The sequence below is a fragment of the Eulemur rufifrons genome, chromosome 6, assembly GCF_041146395.1.
Source record: "Eulemur rufifrons isolate Redbay chromosome 6, OSU_ERuf_1, whole genome shotgun sequence".
NCBI classification, from domain to species: domain Eukaryota; kingdom Metazoa; phylum Chordata; class Mammalia; order Primates; family Lemuridae; genus Eulemur; species Eulemur rufifrons.
This window is the reverse complement of record NC_090988.1, coordinates 11649263-11669757: the sequence shown is the minus strand read 5'-3', so window position 1 is coordinate 11669757 and position 20495 is coordinate 11649263. Positions and strand designations below refer to the sequence as shown.

At 38.5% G+C, this 20495-nt stretch overlaps 2 protein-coding genes across 2 annotated transcripts; both read left to right on the top strand.

Moving 5' to 3' along the window:
- Positions 1-1134: 1134 nt before the first annotated feature.
- Positions 1135-8050, top strand: LOC138384767 (olfactory receptor 8B3-like). Its single transcript, XM_069470454.1, has 2 exons — positions 1135-2050; positions 8010-8050. The coding sequence occupies exons 1-2, from the start codon at positions 1135-1137 to the stop codon at positions 8048-8050; spliced, it is 957 nt and encodes a 318-aa protein (XP_069326555.1).
- A 6169-nt stretch (positions 8051-14219) lies between these two features.
- Positions 14220-15155, top strand: LOC138383719 (olfactory receptor 8B8-like). The gene has a single exon (XM_069468760.1). The coding sequence runs from the start codon at positions 14220-14222 to the stop codon at positions 15153-15155; it is 936 nt and encodes a 311-aa protein (XP_069324861.1).
- Positions 15156-20495: the final 5340 nt, after the last annotated feature.

The following is a 20495-nucleotide window of genomic DNA, read 5'->3' as shown; positions in this document are numbered from 1 at the left end:
TCAGAACCTGAGATTTTCCCTCTAGGACCATGGTGGCAAATGACAAGAATAGGGAAGCACGAAGGATTTCTGGTCTGAGGAGGGTGAGTTTCTGAATTCCATGCATATTTATGTCCTCCTTTTTTTGAGATGTACATCCTGGAATCTAAGTTAGACAAATTTTTTTTCCTATATTATGCAGTCCTGAGACTCAAATGAAGGTGCCGGAAGAATCTGTTCAAGGAGGAGCAGAGAACGTCCAGACATTAGTGGACCCAGTGATTGCAGCATCTAATCAGTGAGTTCCCCGCTCCATGGACAGAACACTCTCTGTTCTAGATGGAGGGCTTTTATTTGATCACATGGGGCTGTAATTTAACCTGTCCTAGACTCTGGTCCCATATTTCAGGACTAGAAACAATGTTTTGGCTCCCGCCCACCAGAGTATAATCTGCATTACAGGCCAGCACAAGGTTGCTAAAGGCTCTGCCTCCAACTTCACTGGTGAGGGGAGGGATGAAGTGAATGAAGAAATGATGAGATGAGAGGAGGATGATTCTGTCCTGGTCCACCCTTCTTTTTTTTTTTTTTTTTTCCAATTTAATTTTACAGAATCAAAGAGTCTAACAGTATATCTTGTTAGATACAGTATGTCCTCATAATGTATACATTATTTCTTGTACAATGATATGAAATAATATGGGAAATATTCATGATAAATTATTAAGTGAACAGTGCAAGTTAAAAACAATAGTTTCATATTTTTTTCCCCACCCCCCCTTTCCCGAGTCAGCACCTTCAAGTGTTACCACTCCCCAAACGGTGCGCAATGCACTCATTGGGTCCACCCTTCTTTCCTTTTATCCCCTCTTATTTCCAGCAGTCATGTTTGCCTCTGGCAACCCCGGCCTTCATGCTGTAGGCTAAATTGTTGGTGCTTTTTGCTGTATTTAGCAAAGTAAGACTCTCATAAGAGGCAGTTGCTACCACTCAGTAACGGGGTAGTGGTAACAGCAGATTCTGTGAGTCCAGGTTGTTCTAATCTCACACAACCCCAAGATATACAGCTCTTATGGGAACAGCTTTGTTATAAGAGCTGTGTTGTCCTCTAATGCAATCCTTTTTTCCTGTGTCCACAGATCCCCTTAGAGAACAATGGCTCCTAGAAATGGCTCTTTTGTGACTGAATTCATTCTTACAGGATTAACAGAACAGCCAGATCTCCAAATGTCCCTGTTTCTACTGTTTCTAACAATGTATGTGGTCACTGTGTTGGGGAATTTGGGCTTGGTAACTCTAATTGGGCTGAATTCCCACCTTCACACCCCCATGTACTTTTTCCTCTTTAACTTGTCCTTCATTGACCTCTGTTATTCTTCTGTGTTTACTCCTAAAATGTTGATAAACTTTATATCAAACAAGAACATTATCTCCTACAAGGAGTGCATGACCCAGCTGTACTTTTACTGTTTTTTTGTCATTTCTGAATGCTATGTGCTGATGTCAATGGCCTATGATCGCTATGTGGCCATTTGTAACCCACTTTTGTATAACACTGCCATGTCCCCTAAAGTATGTTGCAACCTCATGCTTGGTTCATACTTGATGGCCTTCTCTGGTGCCATGGCCCACACTGGATGCATGCTGAGACTGACCTTCTGTGATGCAAATACCATCAACCACTATTTCTGTGACATCCTCCCTGTGCTCCAGCTCTCCTGCACCAGCACCTATGTTAATGAGCTGGTGGTTTTCATTGTAGTTGGCATTAACATTATTGTGCCCAGTCTCACCATCTTTATTTCTTATAGTTGCATCCTTTCCAACATTCTTCAAATCAGCTCCAAGGAAGGCAGGTCCAAAGCCTTCAGCACTTGCAGTTCCCATATACTTGCCGTTTCTTTCTTCTTTGGATCGGGTGCATTTATGTATCTCAAACCATCTTCTGCTGGGTCTATGAATGAGGGAAAAATCTCTTCTGTCTTTTACACCAATGTGGTTCCCATGATGAACCCCTTAATCTACAGCTTGAGGAATAAAGATGTTAAATTTGCTCTGAGAAAAGCCCTGAGTAGGAGAAATAGGATCTCTCGGTGCATGTAGTTACAGGGCAGGCAGGCTCTGTATTTTATCACAACAGTTTAGGAGAAAATACTTTTTCCCTATTGTTTCTTATCATGTTGATTATTTAGTATCCTCTCAATTTTGTTACAATTTTTTTATAATAGGTTTTCTTTTCCCCCCATCATTTGCACATTTTTCCCCTTTTCATTATTTTTCCTGTTTTATCATGAAGTTAAGGAAGTTTTAATCTCTGTTTTTTCCATTGTTATTATGGAAAATATTTTCTTTTTTTCTCCTGGAAAAGATTAAACCTTCTGCAGAAGATCAAGTGAAGTAAAACTAGGATGACCATGTGTTGTTGGTGGCTGTGGGGTTCTGTTCTCTGACTTGTAATGGTCCAGTGCATTGTCTTTCCATCCCCCACTGGGCAGTATCTTGTCTCCTTCAAATGCCAGTGTTTCACAGATATGCGAGGTTTCACAAGGCTTACTACATATAAGCCATTTTTGTCTTTGTAAACACTGTGCATTCTCTTTTTTGGCATAAATTTCACATTTACCTTTATACCTTCAAAATAGCTCATTGTAGACCACCAATATATATTTATTTCATTAAGTCACACAGCTTCTTCATGAAAAAGCGTATAATAAACAAATGCTCTTCTGATTTTAAGTCTACTTCTCTTTCTGGTATACATTTACTTCATTTTATTATTTTTATTCAGTAAGCATTAAATACTGTATTAGAAAACATTACTTCTGGAAAATTGAGTATGCTTTATATCTAGATGATATATAAAGTTTTTTCAGGATGGCTGTTGCTTTGTATGTTTGTTCCAGAAAAAATTTTTATGGCTGTTTTTGTCATGAAAGAGGAGGTCTGTTAGCTAGGATAATTGAGAAATAATTGGCTTAAGTGGAGAACTGACTTTTTTACAAAATTGAAAAAAAAATTTAAATGTTTTCAGGTGCTTGTAATTCACAGAACAGGGCATGGGAGAGAAAGGAGCCCAGGACATGTCATTAGGCCAGGACCCAGGGAGACACACAGCCAATAAATCACAGGTGCCTCTGTAGCAAATGGCCAGTGAGGATTTAGAAACCACATTTCAATTTGAATTTGTATCTGTTCTGTTGAGTACTGTAATTATCCTTCACTGTCATAAAGATTTGATAAAACTTATAATCCACAATGACCATACACTAGTAATGTTTTAGGGAGTGAATATGAAAAACCTGTGATCACATTTTGGGGGAAGCAGAAGGGAAAAGAAAGCATCTTCAGGAGGAAACATCATGAGTGGTAACTGAAACTCAGGAAGAAAGAATTTGGAAAGTAAAAAGACGAAAAATTAAAGCTCCTGCCTCTGACACTCTTTTCAACACTAGAAGGCCCTACAAATATTATGGTGATCACAGGGCTTTCCTGAGCAGGACGAAGACTTCAGCCATTTGGTATTTTTTTTAATTTCAGCATATTATGGGGGCACAAAAGTTTAGGTTACGTATATTGCCCTTGCCCCGCCCTGCCCCGAGTCAGAGCTCCATTTGGTATTAAGACAGGATAAACCCAGAGGGCTGGAGGCCCTGAGAAGAACCAAATCACTCCTGTTTATGTTGGTTTTCATTTGCTATTTCCATGTGGATTTTCAAGTACTAACATCTCATATTGCATTTAAGACATAAACGATAATTTGAAAGAAATGTTTGGTGAATAACCTAAATCATGACAATTTCTTTTCTAGAACAGGATGTTATATTATTTTCCCATTTGAGAAAACAGTGAAAAATATGATGGCCCTTAAAATTCTTTATCCTGAATCAAGTAACAATTTAAACATTTTCTGAAATAATTGTAATAATATTTACTATTTTACCATTTTTCTAATCTTCACTCAGTATTTAGATATTATGAAATTTAGCATAAATGGTTTGTTGGCTTAATTTCAGATATTTGCCTTTGCTAAATCCTTGAGTTATGGTTTGACATGACCACTGATATCCCAACCTCCAGCCCCAATATCAAGTTGCTTTATTTTCACTCAAAAAGTTCTGTTATTATAGGCCGGGCGCGGTGGCTCGCACCTGTAATCCTAGCACTCTGGGAAGCCGAGGTGGGCGGATTGTTTGAGCTCAGGAGTTCGAGACCAGCCTGAGCAAGAGCGAGACCCCATCTCTACTAAAAATAGAAAGAAATTATATGGACAGCTAAAAATATATATAGAAAAAAATTAGCCGGGCATGGTGGTGCATGCCTGTAGTCCCAACTACTAGGGAGGCTGAGACAGGAGGATCGCTTGAGCTCAGGAGTTTGAGGTTGCTGTGAGCTAGGCTGATGCCACGGCACTCACTCTAGCCTGGGCAACAGAGTGAGACTCTGTCAAAAAAAAAAAAAAAAAAAAAAAGTTCTGTTATTATAAAATAGTTGATCTTAGTTGGAGTTTTCTTTTGCTTTTTCTTTTACCTTTTGATAGAATGGCTTTTTTGTTGAACAGTGTTTCTAAATAGAGAAATAATATTTGTGCTATTTGAAATGTTTTGTAGACACTGCAGAAGTACATCCACTCTGTTATATATTTTATTACCACTGGAGTTGGCCCAAAGAATGGATTAATCTGGGTCACTAATTTTTATTTGAGAAGCCTCAAAATACAAATAAAATCTGTTTTAATTTCAGAAAAGATACACTTTCTTTAAGTGAGATTTTATTCTTTAAGATATTTTGGAGCCTTCCGGAAGTGATTTGGTCATGAAGAGAAACATAATTTTAAAAGATAAATAGATATAGAAGTTAATAGTGGAAAATTTTTAGGATGCAACTTAGTTGATAGCTTTTAGTTTGCAACTTTTAGCATTATGTATTTATTTGGTTTTCTTTTACAGGGAGGGAAATCAATTGAGTGTTTTATATATACAAAAATGAATTGTCCTTTGTAGGTTTCTTTAAATGTGAAGAAATTATGAGACAAAGTATAATTCTATGGAGGTTGTCACAGCTGACAATTAAACAGGCAAGGCATGAGATTTTCCTATGCTGATGTTTAGGAAGAAGATGTTTCTAAGTCAGTAGGAAAGCTTGGAATTTCTGTGTGATAACAGACAATGGCTCTCATAGGTACAGCCAGAAAGAAAGTTTGTTGATTACATGCCAAATTTATTTAATGTGAACTTTTTCTAAGCAAGCTCAGGATTGAGTTTGAAATGAGCAAGATCAGGGTGCACTCTGGTTGAAGGCTGATGAAAGCCAGAAAAAAGTGGGTTTGAGTTCCACATCTTGTTATTGCCTCAAACCCCAGTATCGATTGAAGCCCACTCTGCACTCTTCTTTAAACTGACTTCCTACCCTATAGTACACCTACACACACATACACACCCAGCATTTTTTATTTGCTAGGTGGCTAGTAACATGTTGCATCATATTGAATGTCACCAACATACAGAAAGCATGGCAAAGAGGAAGAGATAAATGTAGATTTTCACAAGACAACATTGTAGTTGCATCTGAAAAAAAAAATCCTGAAAGTCTTAAATAGTCAAAATTACTCTGAAATTGACTTTGTAAGCATCATGTCCATGTTGGGAATGAAAGGGTGTTTTCCATAAATTTGGCACAGTTGGTTTCTCTCTGGCATTGGGGTATTTTACTATTAATTCAGCTGAGCATCAAATGAAGTAATTTATATTCAGGGGTCATGTTGTAGAAATATGTACCTTTAAATATTAAATTCTCACTCAAAGTGAGGAAGTTTTGCAACTGAGGCAGAGCCTCTCATCTTCTTCAGTGAGGGGAAGGCTGATGGAATCACTTGCAGTGTTTAAAGTCCCTCTGTGGCATAAAATTGAATTAATACACTACAAACATCAATATAGAGACTTGTGCAAGTGTGACAATTGCTCTTTGGAGGAGCAAGTGCACAGTTTCCTCTGCATTATCCCATTTGCCTTTTTCCATAGAGGTTATACTAGTTTGCAGTCCCACCAGCAGTGTATGAGTGTTGCTATTTCTCTGCATCCACACCAACATTTGTTGTTTGGGGGCTTTTTCATAAAAGACATTCTCACTGTAGTTAAGTGATCTCTCATTGTGTTTTTGATTTGCATTTCTCTGATGATTAGAGATGTTGAGCATTTTTTCATATATTTATTGGCCATTAGTCTATCTTTATTTCAAACGTTTCTGTTGATGTTCTTTGCCCACATTTTAATGGAGTTGTTTGATTTTTTTCTTGCTGATTTTCCTAAGTTCTATGTAGTTTCAGGTTATTATCCCTTTATTGGATGTATACCATGCAAATATTTTCTCCCATTCTGTAGGTTGACTATTCACTCTAGTGATAATTTCTTTGGCTGTGCAGAAGCTTTTTAATTTGATTATGTCCCATTTATTTATTTTTGTTATAGGTGTGATTGCTTTGGGTGTTTCTTCATAAATCCTTTGGGTAGCCTGATGTCTATAAGAGTTTTTTCCAACATTTTCTTCTAGAATTCTTATGGTTTCGTGCCTTAGGTTAAGGTCTGTTATCCACTGTGAATTGATTTTTGTGAGAGGTGAAAGGTGAGAATCCTGTTTCAGTCTGCTACATGTGGCTATCCAGTTTTCCCAGCACCATTTATTGAATAGGGATTCTTTTTCCCAGTGTATGGTTTTGTCTGCTTTGTCAAAGATTAGATGGCTATATGAGAATGGTGTTATATCTGGGTTCTCAGTTTTGTTCCATTGGTCTTTATCTCTGTTCTTGTGCCAGTACTATGCTATTTTATTTAGTATAGCCTTGTACTATAGCTTGAAGTCTGGTAAACTGATGCTTCCCAATTTGTTCTTTTTGCTTAAGATTTCTTTTGCTACATGGGGTCTTCTCTGGTTTCATACAAAGTGTAGAATTATTTTTCCTAGATCTGTGAAAAATGGTATTGGTATTTTAATAGGGATTGCATTGAATCTGTAGATCACTTTGGATAGTATAGACATTTTAACAATGTTGATTCTGCTGACCCAGGAGCATGGTATGTTTTTCCACCTCTTTATGTCCTCCACTATTTCCTTCTTCAATGTTTGATAGTTCTCCCTGTAGAGGTCTTTTACCTTCTAATTAAATATATTCCTAGGTACTTTATTTTCTTTGTTGCTATTGTGAAGGGTATTGAGTCTTTGATTTGCTTCTCAGTTTGACTGTTGGTGGTGTATAGGAATGCTACTGATTTCTATAAATTGATTTTGTAACCTGAGACTTTGCTGAATTTGTTTATCAATTCCAGTAGTCTCATGACAGAATCTTTGGGGTCTTCTAGATATAAGATCATGTAGTTAGCAAAGAGAGATAGTTTGACCTATTCGGCCCCCATTTGGATGCCCTTGATTTGCTTCTCTTGTCTGATTGCTCTGGCTAGGACTTTCAGCACTACGCTGAACAGAAGCAATGATAGAGGGCAACCCTGTGTGGTTCCAGTTCTAAGTGGGAAGGCTTTCAATTTTTCGCCATTCAGCATGACGTTGGCTTGGGTTTGTCATATATGGCTTGTATCATTATTAGGTAAGTCCCATCTATGCCTGTTTTGTTAACCGTTCTTATCTTAAAAGGGTGTGAATTTTGTCCAGTGCTTTTTCTGCATCTCTTGAGAGGATCATATGGTCTTTGTTTTTGCTTCTATTTATGTGGTGAATTACATTTATAGATTTGCATATGTTGAACCATCCCTGCATCTCTGAGATGAAGCCCACTTGGTCATGTTGGATTATTTTTTTTTTGATAAGCACCTGAATTCGGTTTGCTAGGATATTGTTGAGAATTTTTGCATCTATATTCGTAAGGGGTATTGGTCTGTTGTTTTTTTTTTGTTGCATCCTTTCCTGGTTTTGGTATCAGGGTGATGTTGGCTGCATAAAATGTGTTAGGGAGGATTCCTTCCTTCTCGATGATGTGGAATAATTTCTGCAGGATAGGCACCAGTTCTTTTTTGTAGGTCTAGTAAAATTCAGGTGTGAAACCATCTGGTCTGGGACTTTTTAGGAAGGTTTTATATTGCTCTTTCAATTTCAGTACTTGGTATTGATCTGTTCAGGAATTCTGTTTCTTCCTGATTGAGTCTAGGGAGGCTACGTGCTTCTAAGAATTTGTCCGTTTCCTCCACATTTTCCAGTTTATGTACATAAAGGTTTTTATAGTATTCATAGATGATATTTTGTATTTCTGTGGCATCAGTTGTAATTTCTCCTTTTTTTTCCTGATGGAGCTTATTAGAGTTCTTTCTTTACTGCTTCTCATTAATCTAGCCAGAGGCATGTCAATTTTGTTTATTTTTTCAAAAGACCATCTTTTTGTTCTGTTAATCTGCTGTATCATTTTTTGTTATCAATTTCATTTATTTCTGCTCTGATCTTTGTTATTTCATTTCTTCTGCTGGGTTTGGGGTCAGTTTGTTCATCCTTTTCCAGTTCTTTGAGAGGATTCATTAGATTGTTTATTTGTGATCTTTTTGTTTTATGAATGTAGGGATTTATGGATATAAATTTTCCTCTCAGGACTGCTTAAGCTATGTCCCACAGATTTTGATAACTTATGTCTCCTTTGTCATTTAGTTCAAAGGGAATTTTTTTTTTTTAAGACAGAGTCTCACTCTGTTGCCCAGGCTAGAGTGCCATGGCATCAGCCTAGCTCACAGCAACCTCAAACTCCTGGGCTCAAGCAATCCTCCTGCCTCAGCCTGCCGAGTAGCTGGGACTACAGACATGCACCACCATGCCTGGCTAATTTTTTCTATATATATTTTTAGTTGTCCATATAATTTCTTTCTATTTTTAGTAGAGATGGGGTATCACTCTTGCTCAGGCTGGTTTCAAACTCCTGAGCTGAAATGATCTGCCTGCCTTGGCCTCCCAGAATGCTAGGATTACAGGCATGAGCCACAGCACCCAGCCCAAAGAATCTTTTGATTTCCTCCTTAATGAAATAATTGTTTAGCAGATGGTTGTTTAGTTTCCATGACTTTGTGTAGAGATGAGGGTTTCTGTTCAAGTTCATTTCTAATTTTATTCCACTGTGATCTGAGAATATGCATGGCATCATTTCTGTTTCTTTAAATTTTTTGAGACATGCTTTGTGGCCTAGGATATGGTCAGTCTTAGAGAATGTCCCATGAGCTGATGAGAAAAAAGTATATTCTGTGGTTTTGGAGTAGAATCTTCTGTAAATGTCAGTCAGGCCCATTTGTTCTAGAGTTGTGTTTAAGTCCATTGTGTCTTTGTTATTTTCTGTTTGGAGGATCTGTCCTGTTCTGTCAGAGGGGTGTTGAAGTCTTTGACTACTATGGTGTCACTGTTTATCATTTTGTTTAGATCAAGTAGAGTTTGCTTTATGAATCTGGGTGCATCTGAGTTGGGCGTGTAAATATTTAGAATTGTTATGTCTTCTTGTTGAACTGTACCCTTCACCATTATATAGTGACCCTCTTTGTCTTTCATTACTTTTGCTGATTTAAAGACTAAGTTATCTGAAATTAGAACTGCCATGCAAGCTTTCTTTTGTTTTCCATTTGCTTGAAATATTTTTTTTCCACCCAATCACCTTGCATCTGAATGCATCCTTGTGGATTCGAAGTGTTTCCTGAAGACAGCAGATACTTGGCTTGTGTATATTTATGGATTCAGCCAGCCTATGTCTCTTTAGTGGACAGTTCAAGCCATTCACATTTATGGAGAGAATTGATAAGTGGGGCAGATTTCTGTTCATCCTGTTGAGTTGAACTTCATTGCTTTGTTTTCTCTCTTGAGCAATTGTGGTATATGGCCTTTGACCTTTAGCTTTTGGGTGATTTTACAGTAGTGTTTATTGTGCTGATCTGTGTGTAACACTGTTTTGAGTGCTTTCTGGAGAGCAGGTCTTGTCTTGGTGAATTACCTCAGTCTTTGCTTATCTGAGAAGATCTTTATTTCTCCTTCATATACACAACTTATTTTTTTAGGGTACAAGATTCTAGGCTGGGCATTATTCTGTTTGAGAAGAGTGAGAATGAGGCCCCAGTCTCTTCTGGCTTGTAAGGTTTCAATTGAGAAGTCTGGCGTTATTCGATGGGCTTTCCTTTGTATGTTACCTCCTTCTTTTTCCTTACAGCTAATAGGAGGGCCTCTTTGGTGGTTATCTTGGTCAGTCTGATGACTGTGTGTTGTGGTGTCTTCCTGTTTGTGATTAATCTCCCAGGAGTTCTTTGAGCTTCTTGTACCTGAATATCTAGATTTTTAGCAAGGCCTGGGAAATTTTCCTCTATTATATCTTCAAATAGCTTATCCAACCCTCGTGTATTTTCTTCTTCACTCTCAGGGATGCCTGTGATTCTCAGTTAGTCTTCTTCACATAATCCCACATTTCTTGTAGGCTTTGCTCTTTTCTCATATCTCTGCTCTCACTCAGTGACTGACTTATTTAATTGAAAGGTGTTATCTTCAATCAATCCCTGAGATTCTTCTGTTTGATCTACCCTGTTCTTGAGGCTTTCCACTGTGTTTTGTAATTCCTTGAATAAATTCTTCATTTCCAGGAGTTTGGTTTGATTTTTCTTTAATATTTTAATTTCTTAGTGAATTTTTCTTCCAACTCCTGTTTTTTTGTTTTGTTTTATTTGTTTTGTGGTTTCTTTGTGTTGGTTATCCATTTTTTTCTTGTATATCATTGAGTTTTCTTAAAATCCATGTTTGAAATTTTGTCATTTTTGTGTTCTGAATTTGGTTGATGTCCATTGCTATAGAGCTGGTGTTCCCCTTTGGGGGTGTGGTTTCCGTTTCATTCTTCCTACTTCCAGAGTTCTTTTCCTGATTCTTTCCCATCTGGATCAGCTGTTCCTTCTTACCTTTAGATTGTTGTTTGGATAATGACACATCCTGTTTAGTCTGTGAGTCAGTAGGTGGTATATAGGAGCAAGGCAGATTGCAGCTGCTGCCTACCAGCCTGGATGTGTGTGCTTCTATGGTTGCTTGATCTGCCACTGGGGGAGCTGCTAATATGTTGTTCAGGGTTCTTCTACCACACTTGGGAGGCTGCTCCTGATTGGAGGGGTTACTTGGTGCACCTGCTGTGGCCTCTGGCCAGGATTTTCCTTCCCTGACTGCAAACCCCACTGTTGGCAGCCAACTGGATGTGGAGACCAGGCCCCAGAATTATGATTGCACTGGAAGACCTAAGCTTGTCTGACAAGCAGAGTCACTGGGATGTCAACTATTGATTTGTGCCAAGGTCCTGCAGATTCATGCCAGTCACACAGGGAAAATGGCTTTTCTTGTCTCTCCCTACCTCCAGGGGTGGAGCCTACCACTTTTGGCACAAAAGTTGCTGTGGTAGGGGGAGAGGTGGTTTCAAGTGTACCCAGAGCCCCAGCACCTGTGAATCCTACAGGTGTTAGGCTCCCATGACTGGGGAAATATTCAAAATTCATCCATCAAAACGGGCCTGGCTAGTTGAAAATAGGTCGTGAAAGGGCGAAACTTGTCATGAGAGTCCCCAGGCTGGAGGAAGGGGGTGCTGCCCCACACTGTAGCGCACCACAGTGTCTGAGTTGTAGACCCCAAAAATGGCAGCCACCCGCCCACAGAGTATTAGCACTGGGGACGACTGTTCAGGAGCTGGCAGATGCCTGATTGGGGAGCTGAGTCATCAGGATGCCCTGTTGTCTCTTTTGTGTCACCCTCCTGCAATCTCGCACCTGTCTGGCAAGAGGTCTTGCTCTTTCTGACCCACCCTGAACTGACCTAATCGCCCACAGTAGTTTCCAGGATAGAGTCCCCTGTTCAGCTTTCACCTCCTTTTTTCTGGTCCTGCTGACCGCTAGAGGTGAGGTGCCTGTCACCTAACTCCCTCAAATGGTAGCTCAGACCAGTCCCTCCCCCACCCAGGGCAGTCCTAGCACAGAGCTCGGGGGAGTTCAAGATGCTTCCCACTATTGTCTCCTCTGCACAGAGCCCATTGTCTCCTGTGGCAATTTTGCACCTATTTCAGGCAGGTCCCTGTATAAGTGGGTGTGGAGGTCAGTGGGGAAGCAGGACTTTCTCCAATGGGTCAGATCCCAGTGCATTCGCTGGCCTGGTGGGTGCAGCCATCCCATGCTCTATTCTCTATTGCTTATCTGGCACTCTCTAGACTTCAAGATCCTATCTCCCATTCACCTTTTTTTCCCCCCTATATTGTGTCCCAGGCTGTTTCTCTGCAGTTTCACAACGCTGTTCTTGTTGGGGAACGATCCACTTGTGCGTAGCAGACCTAGTTCTTCACCTCTTGTTCTGGGAGCAGAGAGCCAGGAAGTCACCTTTACTCCACCATTTTTCTTCCTCCCCTATCTGTCCAGACTGTCACTCTTATGAAACACCAATAACACTTGTGCTGATAGAAGAACTGGGAAAAAGAAAGGTCATTTCATTCATAGCCTGTAGAGATGTAATTGTGGCCTTTGCAAAAACCACCTGATATTTAACAGAAATACAATATTGTGGAATTTATCCAATTGAAATAAAAGTACTGGTATATCAAGATGTATGCACCATGATGATTGTTTTAGCACTACTTTTACTGGAAAGAAGACTGGTAAATAGTGAGTTTTTATTAATATGTGGTGGTCAGTTAATTTATGCTACATCCACAACATAGAATTTAGAGATATTTCAATAAATTATTGTTAAATGACAAAAGAGAGGGGTCAAAATATTTACTTTGTAAATCAAGTGTAAATCCCACATAAATGTATATGGCTATATGAGCAGGGAGGAAAATATGAAAAGGTGTGTGATAGGTTATAACATGAATAATGGGCTGATAAGCCAGAGGGTAGCTGAGAAGGGGAGTGCTGAGTAAGAAGAAAAAGGAAGTGATTTGTCATAAAACATATATAGTATTATACACAATATAATCATGTGTGCTTTAATTTGTTAAAATTGTGTATGCATGGGCCGATGTGTATGTGCATGTGGTATTTTGAGAGGTATTTTAAATGTCATTAGCTATGTGTTAGAAATTTTATCTAAAAATAAAAGAAGCATTAGGAGAATGAGGAGAAAAGGGAAATTTTCTACCTCATCTGTCCTGGGGAATGTGCAATCCCTAATGTGATGTTTTGAGTTGAATTTTGTCTCTATAGACACCAGAGTAAAAGCATCTTCATGTTTGTACAATTTTTTTAAATCTGTGTTTCCTAAAGGATTTGAATTATAGAGGGGCTCCTTGGAAAGCCTCTATATCAAATCCCTAAGACTTTGAAGCTCAGACTTTTTAAAATAATTACATGATGCTACCTATTAATATGTTGGAAAAAAATGAGTGCTGTTCAGATTCCTTTTTTTTTTTTTTTTGTAGTTTAATAATTATCACTGGGAAAACTCATAATTAAAAATCATGATCTTTATCTGATTGACTCTCAGAGCAAGTCAAAGACAGATTTGTAAATGCCCTGAGCTTCTCCACACAAGAGGAGGAGGAGCATTTCAGTTAGAACTTCCACCTCCTACAGCAGCAGGAAGGTGGAGAGGAAACCTCAAGGACAATTCTGATGCCTCTAGGCAGAAGGAGAGTGAGACTGAACCTTTGTTTTTAGTTGCTTCCATGAACTTTTCTGCTTTCCCCAGATCTGACTCTGAGGTACAGATGAGATCAGAAGTAGTGCTGAGATGATAAGGTCTTCAGTGACTCCAATCTTTCTGCCCCTTAGAGAATTTCCTATGAAAGAGGCCAGGGTTCCATTGCTGACTTAGGACTGTCATGCTGTGCATGTTTAGGAAGCAAAAGGGTCTCTGGGAGTCTGTTTCCCTAACTCTGCTAGGACATGGTGCTCATGATCGCCACACTACACAGCATCCAGTCTGGATTGGTGGCTGGCAGAGGGTACCGGAGTGTGGTGAGTAAAGTTTAACAAGCATAAACTGGAGTGTTTATGAAAACCTGAAGCAGAGAAAAGATGAGAACTCCCTGCACTTCCTATTCTTGGCACTTTCCTCCCACATGCTTATACTGTGCTTATTATGCCTCTTGTGCACCTGTCTTCCTTGTACAAGCAGTGCCAGCTTCAGCTTTCCATATAATAGTTAAACCTCAGCAGAGTCCCTGGGATTTTTGACTCCAGAAGGGATTGGGAATGGCACTGCATGGTAATTCTGGGCCTCAAATATGACTCTACTCCCTATTTTTCAGATCCCACTGAAAGAGAATGGACACTGGAAATAGTTCCTTCGTCACTGAATTTATCCTTGTGGGTTTAACAGAATATTCAGGGATCCAGCTCCCCCTCTTCTTCCTCTTCCTAGGAATCTATGTTGTCACTGTGGCAGGAAACCTGGGCTTGGTCACTCTAATTGGACTGAATTCTCATCTTCACACTCCCATGTACTACTTCCTCTTTAATTTGTCCTTTATTGATCTCTGTTACTCTTCTGTCATTACCCCAAAACTGTTGGTAAATTTCGTGTCAAAGATGAACACCATCTCCTATGGAGGGTGCATGACTCAGCTCTTTCTCTACTGCTTCTTTGTCAGTGCAGAGTGCTATGTGTTGACAGTGATGGCCTATGATCGTTATGTGGCCATCTGTAAGCCCCTGCTGTACACAGTCGCCATGTCCCCCAAGGTCTGTTCTCTGCTGGCTGTGATTGTATATGTGGGTGCATTTATTGGTGCCTGGGTGCATACAGGGTGCATGCTGAGGTTGATCTTCTGTGAGGCCAACACCATCAACCACTACATGTGTGACATCCTCCCCCTCCTGGAGCTCTCCTGCACCAGCACTCACATCAATGAATTGGTGGTTTTTATTGTTGTTGGCTTTGATGTTGGTGTGCCCAGCCTCACAATCATTGTCTCTTATGCTTTCATCCTCTCCAGCATTCTCCGCATTCATTCCACGGAAGGAAGGTCCAAAGCCTTCAGCACTTGTAGCTCACATATAATTGTTGTTTCTGTTTTCTTTGGGTCAGGGGCATTCATGTATCTTCATCCTTCTTCTGTTTTGTCCATGGACCAGGGGAAAGTGTCCACAGTGTTCTATACTATTGTGGTGCCCATGCTTAATCCTCTGATCTACAGCTTCAGGAACAAGGAGGTTAAGGTTGCTCTGAGAAAAAGCTTGAGAAGAAAAACATTTTCCTGAACTGAGAGCAATATTAATTATTACAAGAATACAGGGTTCCCTTGAAATTTTCCCTCTTCCACACATTACTCCAGAGTTCCTTTACAAAGAAAGAAGTTAGGTATAACATAAAGAGCATTGGACTTGGAATAAAAAAGCCTGGGTTGAAAGCTCTGAAAAATAAGGGAATGCTATAATTGCATAGGGTTATTGGGAAAAATAAGATTGTGTAAATTAAAGTGTTCAGCACAGTAGTGGGGCTTACTAGTTGTGAAAATTATTCCCTCCTCTCTCCTTTCCTTCTTCCTCTCCTTCCTCTTTCTCTCTCATCTGTCCCAGTGTTTTCCACTTTTATAGGGAATTTTTACACCTTTTACAAATAGATTTACTAGTTTATTCTAGATTAAAATATTCTGATTATAGAAAGAATCTCTACAGATAACTTCAGACACACATCTGAACTTCAGACCTATATATTTCCTTGCCTACTATTGCCATTTGAATTCTTCATAGGCATCTGTATGCCACATGTGAGGATAAACATTGTCATAGCAGGAGCTCGAATCCACCAAACTCCCTCCTGTTCCCATGATCACTATCACAGTGAATGGCACCGCCATCTACTTAGTTGCTCAACCCCAGACAAGTGTCTTCCCTGGTTCCTCATCGCCTTTCATCCCTTCTTCCCCATACTCAGTGTTGTAGTTATAGAGAACCCCCTCTTATTCCTCCTTTTGACCCATTACTCCCAGTGTCCCTTGATGTAATGGTTATGCCTCCCATGTACCTGTCTTCCTTGAATGAGCAGAACTAGGTCCAGCTGTAGCCCCTTGTACTTTCCCAAATAGAACATAATACATTCTTGTTCCCTTTAACACTTTTCTGCAAGCTCTCCCCTCAGCCTTGAACACTCTCATGTATCCTCCTCTTTGCCTTGCTCAACCTACCCCTCTGTCAGGTATGAGGTTACCTGAAACCTCTGTAAAATACAAAAAGTCAAGGCTAGATGACTCTAGAGTATATTCTCACAGCATTCTGTGCCTACCTTATTGTGGTTCAGGTCCCACTGTATCAAAACTCCTTTTCCTTTTAAATACCCGCCCCCCACTAGACTATGGGCAGAAACTGAATCTTGTTCACTATTGCATCTTTATTACTCAGCATGATATTAAGTCTCTGACTTAAAGCAAGCACAACCATGCAATAAAAGTGCATTTACAATCTGATTTTATTTACTTAATTATAAGAAAACTCTAAGAAACTCATTGCAGAAAGGTTTTCATTTAATACAAGGGAGCGTGTTATGTAAGAAAGACATAACCAACTTGGCTTTTCAAAAATAATAAAATAATCACTTGAGAATTTATGGAGTACATAGGGGATTGCTGGTTTTTGTTTTTTTATTTTTTGCCTACCTTCTTTAAAGATAAATTTTCCTCATTGAACAGTGCTGCTTCCTCTATGGTTGTATGTGCTTTTTCTTTGTTAGAGCACATTTATTACCTATCATCTGAAGAGAAATCCCTGCCTAACTCATCTTGCCAGGTTTCAGTACTCCTGTTTTGTGTTTTACAGACTCTAACATAAAATAAGGACCTCAAAAATGGCATTTTTCACATTTTTAATTGCCTAATTATTTGTCTTCCCTACTAGACTGAGTATTTGAGGGCAGGCACCATGTGTATCTTATTCATTATTAAGTGCTCAGCACAGTTTCTGGCACTTGGTAGGAACTCAATAAATATTGGTGGAATATTTATGTTTATAAATTATTAATATTTATATAATATTGTAAATGATCATTAATTTATATGTAAATTATATATATATACACACACCTATATTTATGCTTGCTATTGTGACTTTAATTTTTTACTTGAAAAGAGGCGATGTTTGGGAAAAAGAAGAATGACTCAAAGAATTGTTACCACTTCTCTGTCAAGGAATAATTTTTGTAATAATTTACTTTCATCAGGGATTTTCTTATCTATCCTCTCTTAAAGCACAGTAATGGAAAACAAAGCATTATTTTTATCAAGATTGCTGTGTATATTCAGGAGTCAGGGGGAGGAAGGCATGAGTCGGAAAGACTTCTAGAAGCCAAGTAGAGTGGGTGAGTTCACAGTCTGGTGGCAGACTTCCTCTGTTTGAATTGTGGCTCTCTCATTTGCTAATTGTGGGACTATGCAATAGTTACTTAACCTTTCTGGATATCATTTTTCTCATCATTAAAATGAAAATAATAATACTATCTAGTTTAAAGAGTTTTTATGAAAATTGCTTTCCACTTGCTTGGAATTCAAAGTACAATAAAGAGGATATGATTCTGAATTTGTCACTATATAGCTGTGTCATTTCTCTTTCTGAATCTCAGATTAAGAGCTTGCAAAATGAGAGGTTTGGCTGGATTATGCCCAGCATTTCATCTGTTTTTGAAATCTTGTGATAATTGTATCTCAACTCCCTCATTTATACAATCATGGGGTTGGGCTGTGTCAATGAATCATAGCCTGGTTATGTGTCTGCATCATCCACAAAACATTAAAAATTATGATCCTATATTTCTATCTCAGATCTACTCAATCAAAAGATCTGTGAGCAGATCTCAGGTATCTGTACCTTTAAAACTTTTTTCAAATTATTATGACATTTACAGTTTGGATGACTGGTGATTCAGAACTTTCCACCCCCAACATTTTATGATTTTAAAACTTTCTATTGACAGAGGGATATGTGGGGGGATGTTATAAACTTTACTGAAAAGGAGATTTCCCCGTGTCAAGAAAGTTAATAAACATTTTCAAGGACAGAGGTGTTGGTCCTGTTAAATACTGTAGAGACTAGGTGAGGTAAGCATCAGATCACGTCTTTAATGTTGGAATTTCACAAACTTGGCAGAAGTATTATGAAAGTGATAGAAACTGAAATCTAATTATAAGTGATTAAAACTGGAGGAGAAGGAGGAAGTGGAAAAATATGTGTAGCTTACTCAATCAAAATATGTTAGAATAACAGACAGATCCATGGAAAAACAGAAATCCTGGAAATAATCTCACGTATGTGTATTTGGAAAACAATAAAGATGGCATTTCAAATCACTAATAAAATGGAAGATTTTAAATAAATAGTGGTAAAACAAGGTATTTGCTATTTAGAAAAAAAATACAGCTAGATAATTACATTATTCCACATACTAAAATAAATTCCATGTGTATTTGGCATGAAAATTTAGCAAACTTTTAAACTATAAAAGTGCCAAGGGAAATATATGTGAATGTTCATTTAATATCAGTGTGAAAGCAGAAGAAATCACAAGGAAAAAAAATTATTTTTAAATCCCCATAGTGTGGTTCAGTACTGAAATGTTTTTGTTTGTTGTGCAATACTTCCAGGAATAATTTCTACATAAAATGTGGCTTTTGAAGCTCTTTATGGCATGGCCTTAATCAGATTTCCAGCTTCACCTCAATGGGCCCATCCCTAAACCTTGGTGATAAGACATTTCTTACCATCTTGACAAGCTGTGTTCATTTTAGAGCTAGGTGCCTTTGCACATGCTATTTTCAGTCCAGAAAGGCTTTTCTCCCTTTTTTTCTTCTGGTTACTCTTACCTCCTACTCACTCCAGAGGACTGAGCTGCAATGTTATCCTATTCTGTGAAGGTTTCCCAGTATCACCTGGCATAAATGATGTTTCCTCCCCTGAGTTCCTCTATCTAGCACATTGCCCATTTCTCTACTGTAGCCTTTACCCTGCGAAGGATAGAAATCATCTACTTTATCCATGTAATGTATCTTGAAAGCTAGCAGTGGGTCTGGCATAGATTCTCAATAAATGTTGATTGAATGAATAAAAGAAAACTGATTCCTTAAATAAAAAAGCCAAACAGTGAAAAACTTCTTTAAATACAGTAATAACAAATTCAAGTCATTAACTTTCACTTACTGCTCTGTGGTGAAATAGATACTCTGATGAGCCTTGTTACAAAATAACTAGATCCTGCATAAAACTCATTGAATTGTTGTACACATGGGATAGATTGGGAATTGCCTGAGAGAACAAAAAATAAAAGAAGGGAGGGAGGAATAAAGGAAGGAAAAGAAGAAGGGAGGGAGAGAGGGAGGGGAGAAGAAAGAAAGGAAGAAGGCAAAGAAGAAAGGCCAATTTAAAAAAAATAAATTGCTGAAACTGGAGTAGTGATCTATGAGTATACACATAAGAGCTCACATGAGGGAAGAGGATTGTATCAGCCATTAAGGCCAGAAATAAAGCCCAGGGCTTAAATCTGGGTCTCTAAAATTAAACCTGGGAAGCCAGAAGGACAGAAAGGGGACAAGTCCCAGAGTGGTAATGCCCTGGTTTTTCGAAGACAAAATCCAAAGAACTGTAAATACTCACTGAAGGGAAGTGTCATTAGCATCCTCAATTTAAGTCCCTACATTTTTCAAAGTTTAAGATAAACCAAATAAAATTTTATAATCAAAGATCACCAAACGTACAATGAGAAAAAAAGAACCACCTCTAGAGAGTCATCAGAAAGAACAAATAAAATATTTAGACCTTCATGGATTTTAAATATTGGAATCATTTGGTACATGATAATAAATTATAATAAGTGAAATAATTAAAGAATAAATATATACATTTTCCAAGATTAATGAAACACATGAACCCACAGATACAGGCTAGAGTGTCTGGAGCAGAGTTAAGGAGGGGAAGTGATAGGTCCACAATGTAAAGGGGAGCGGGGCAGATCATGTGGGGACACAGGGCACACATACAACATACATGAAGCAGAACAAATAAACATAAGCCCTTTCCCAGACACATACTGATATTATGGAACAAAAAAGACCACGAAAATAGTCTAAAATAGGCAGAGAGACGAGATGGATCACTTTGAAGTGAATGACAAAGGGATAAAAAGACCTCTGACAGCACAAAAAACCAAAAGAGAGTAAAATATTTTACTCATTAATTCATTCATATATTTATATGAAAACTATTACTACTCCCCACAGTGTTCCAGGTGCTATAAATAGGCCAGAAAATAAGCCAAAATCCCTGCCATCATGTAGCTATCATGATCAAAATACATCAATTATAGGGTATGATAGAAGGTGGTAGTAACGGGAAAAATAAATGAGAGAAGAGCATAGGAAACGTCAGCGTACATCTTTAAACTGAATGGTCAGGGAATGTAAGTTTTTGTTTTGTTTTTTGTTTTGTTTTTATAAAAACCCGAAGATAGTGAGGAAGTAAGCCACATAGACATCTATGGGAAGAATATTCTAGAAAGTAGAATTAGTAAGTGTAAAGGTCCCGAGGCATAAAGGTGGTACCTGAGCAGTTGGAGGAACG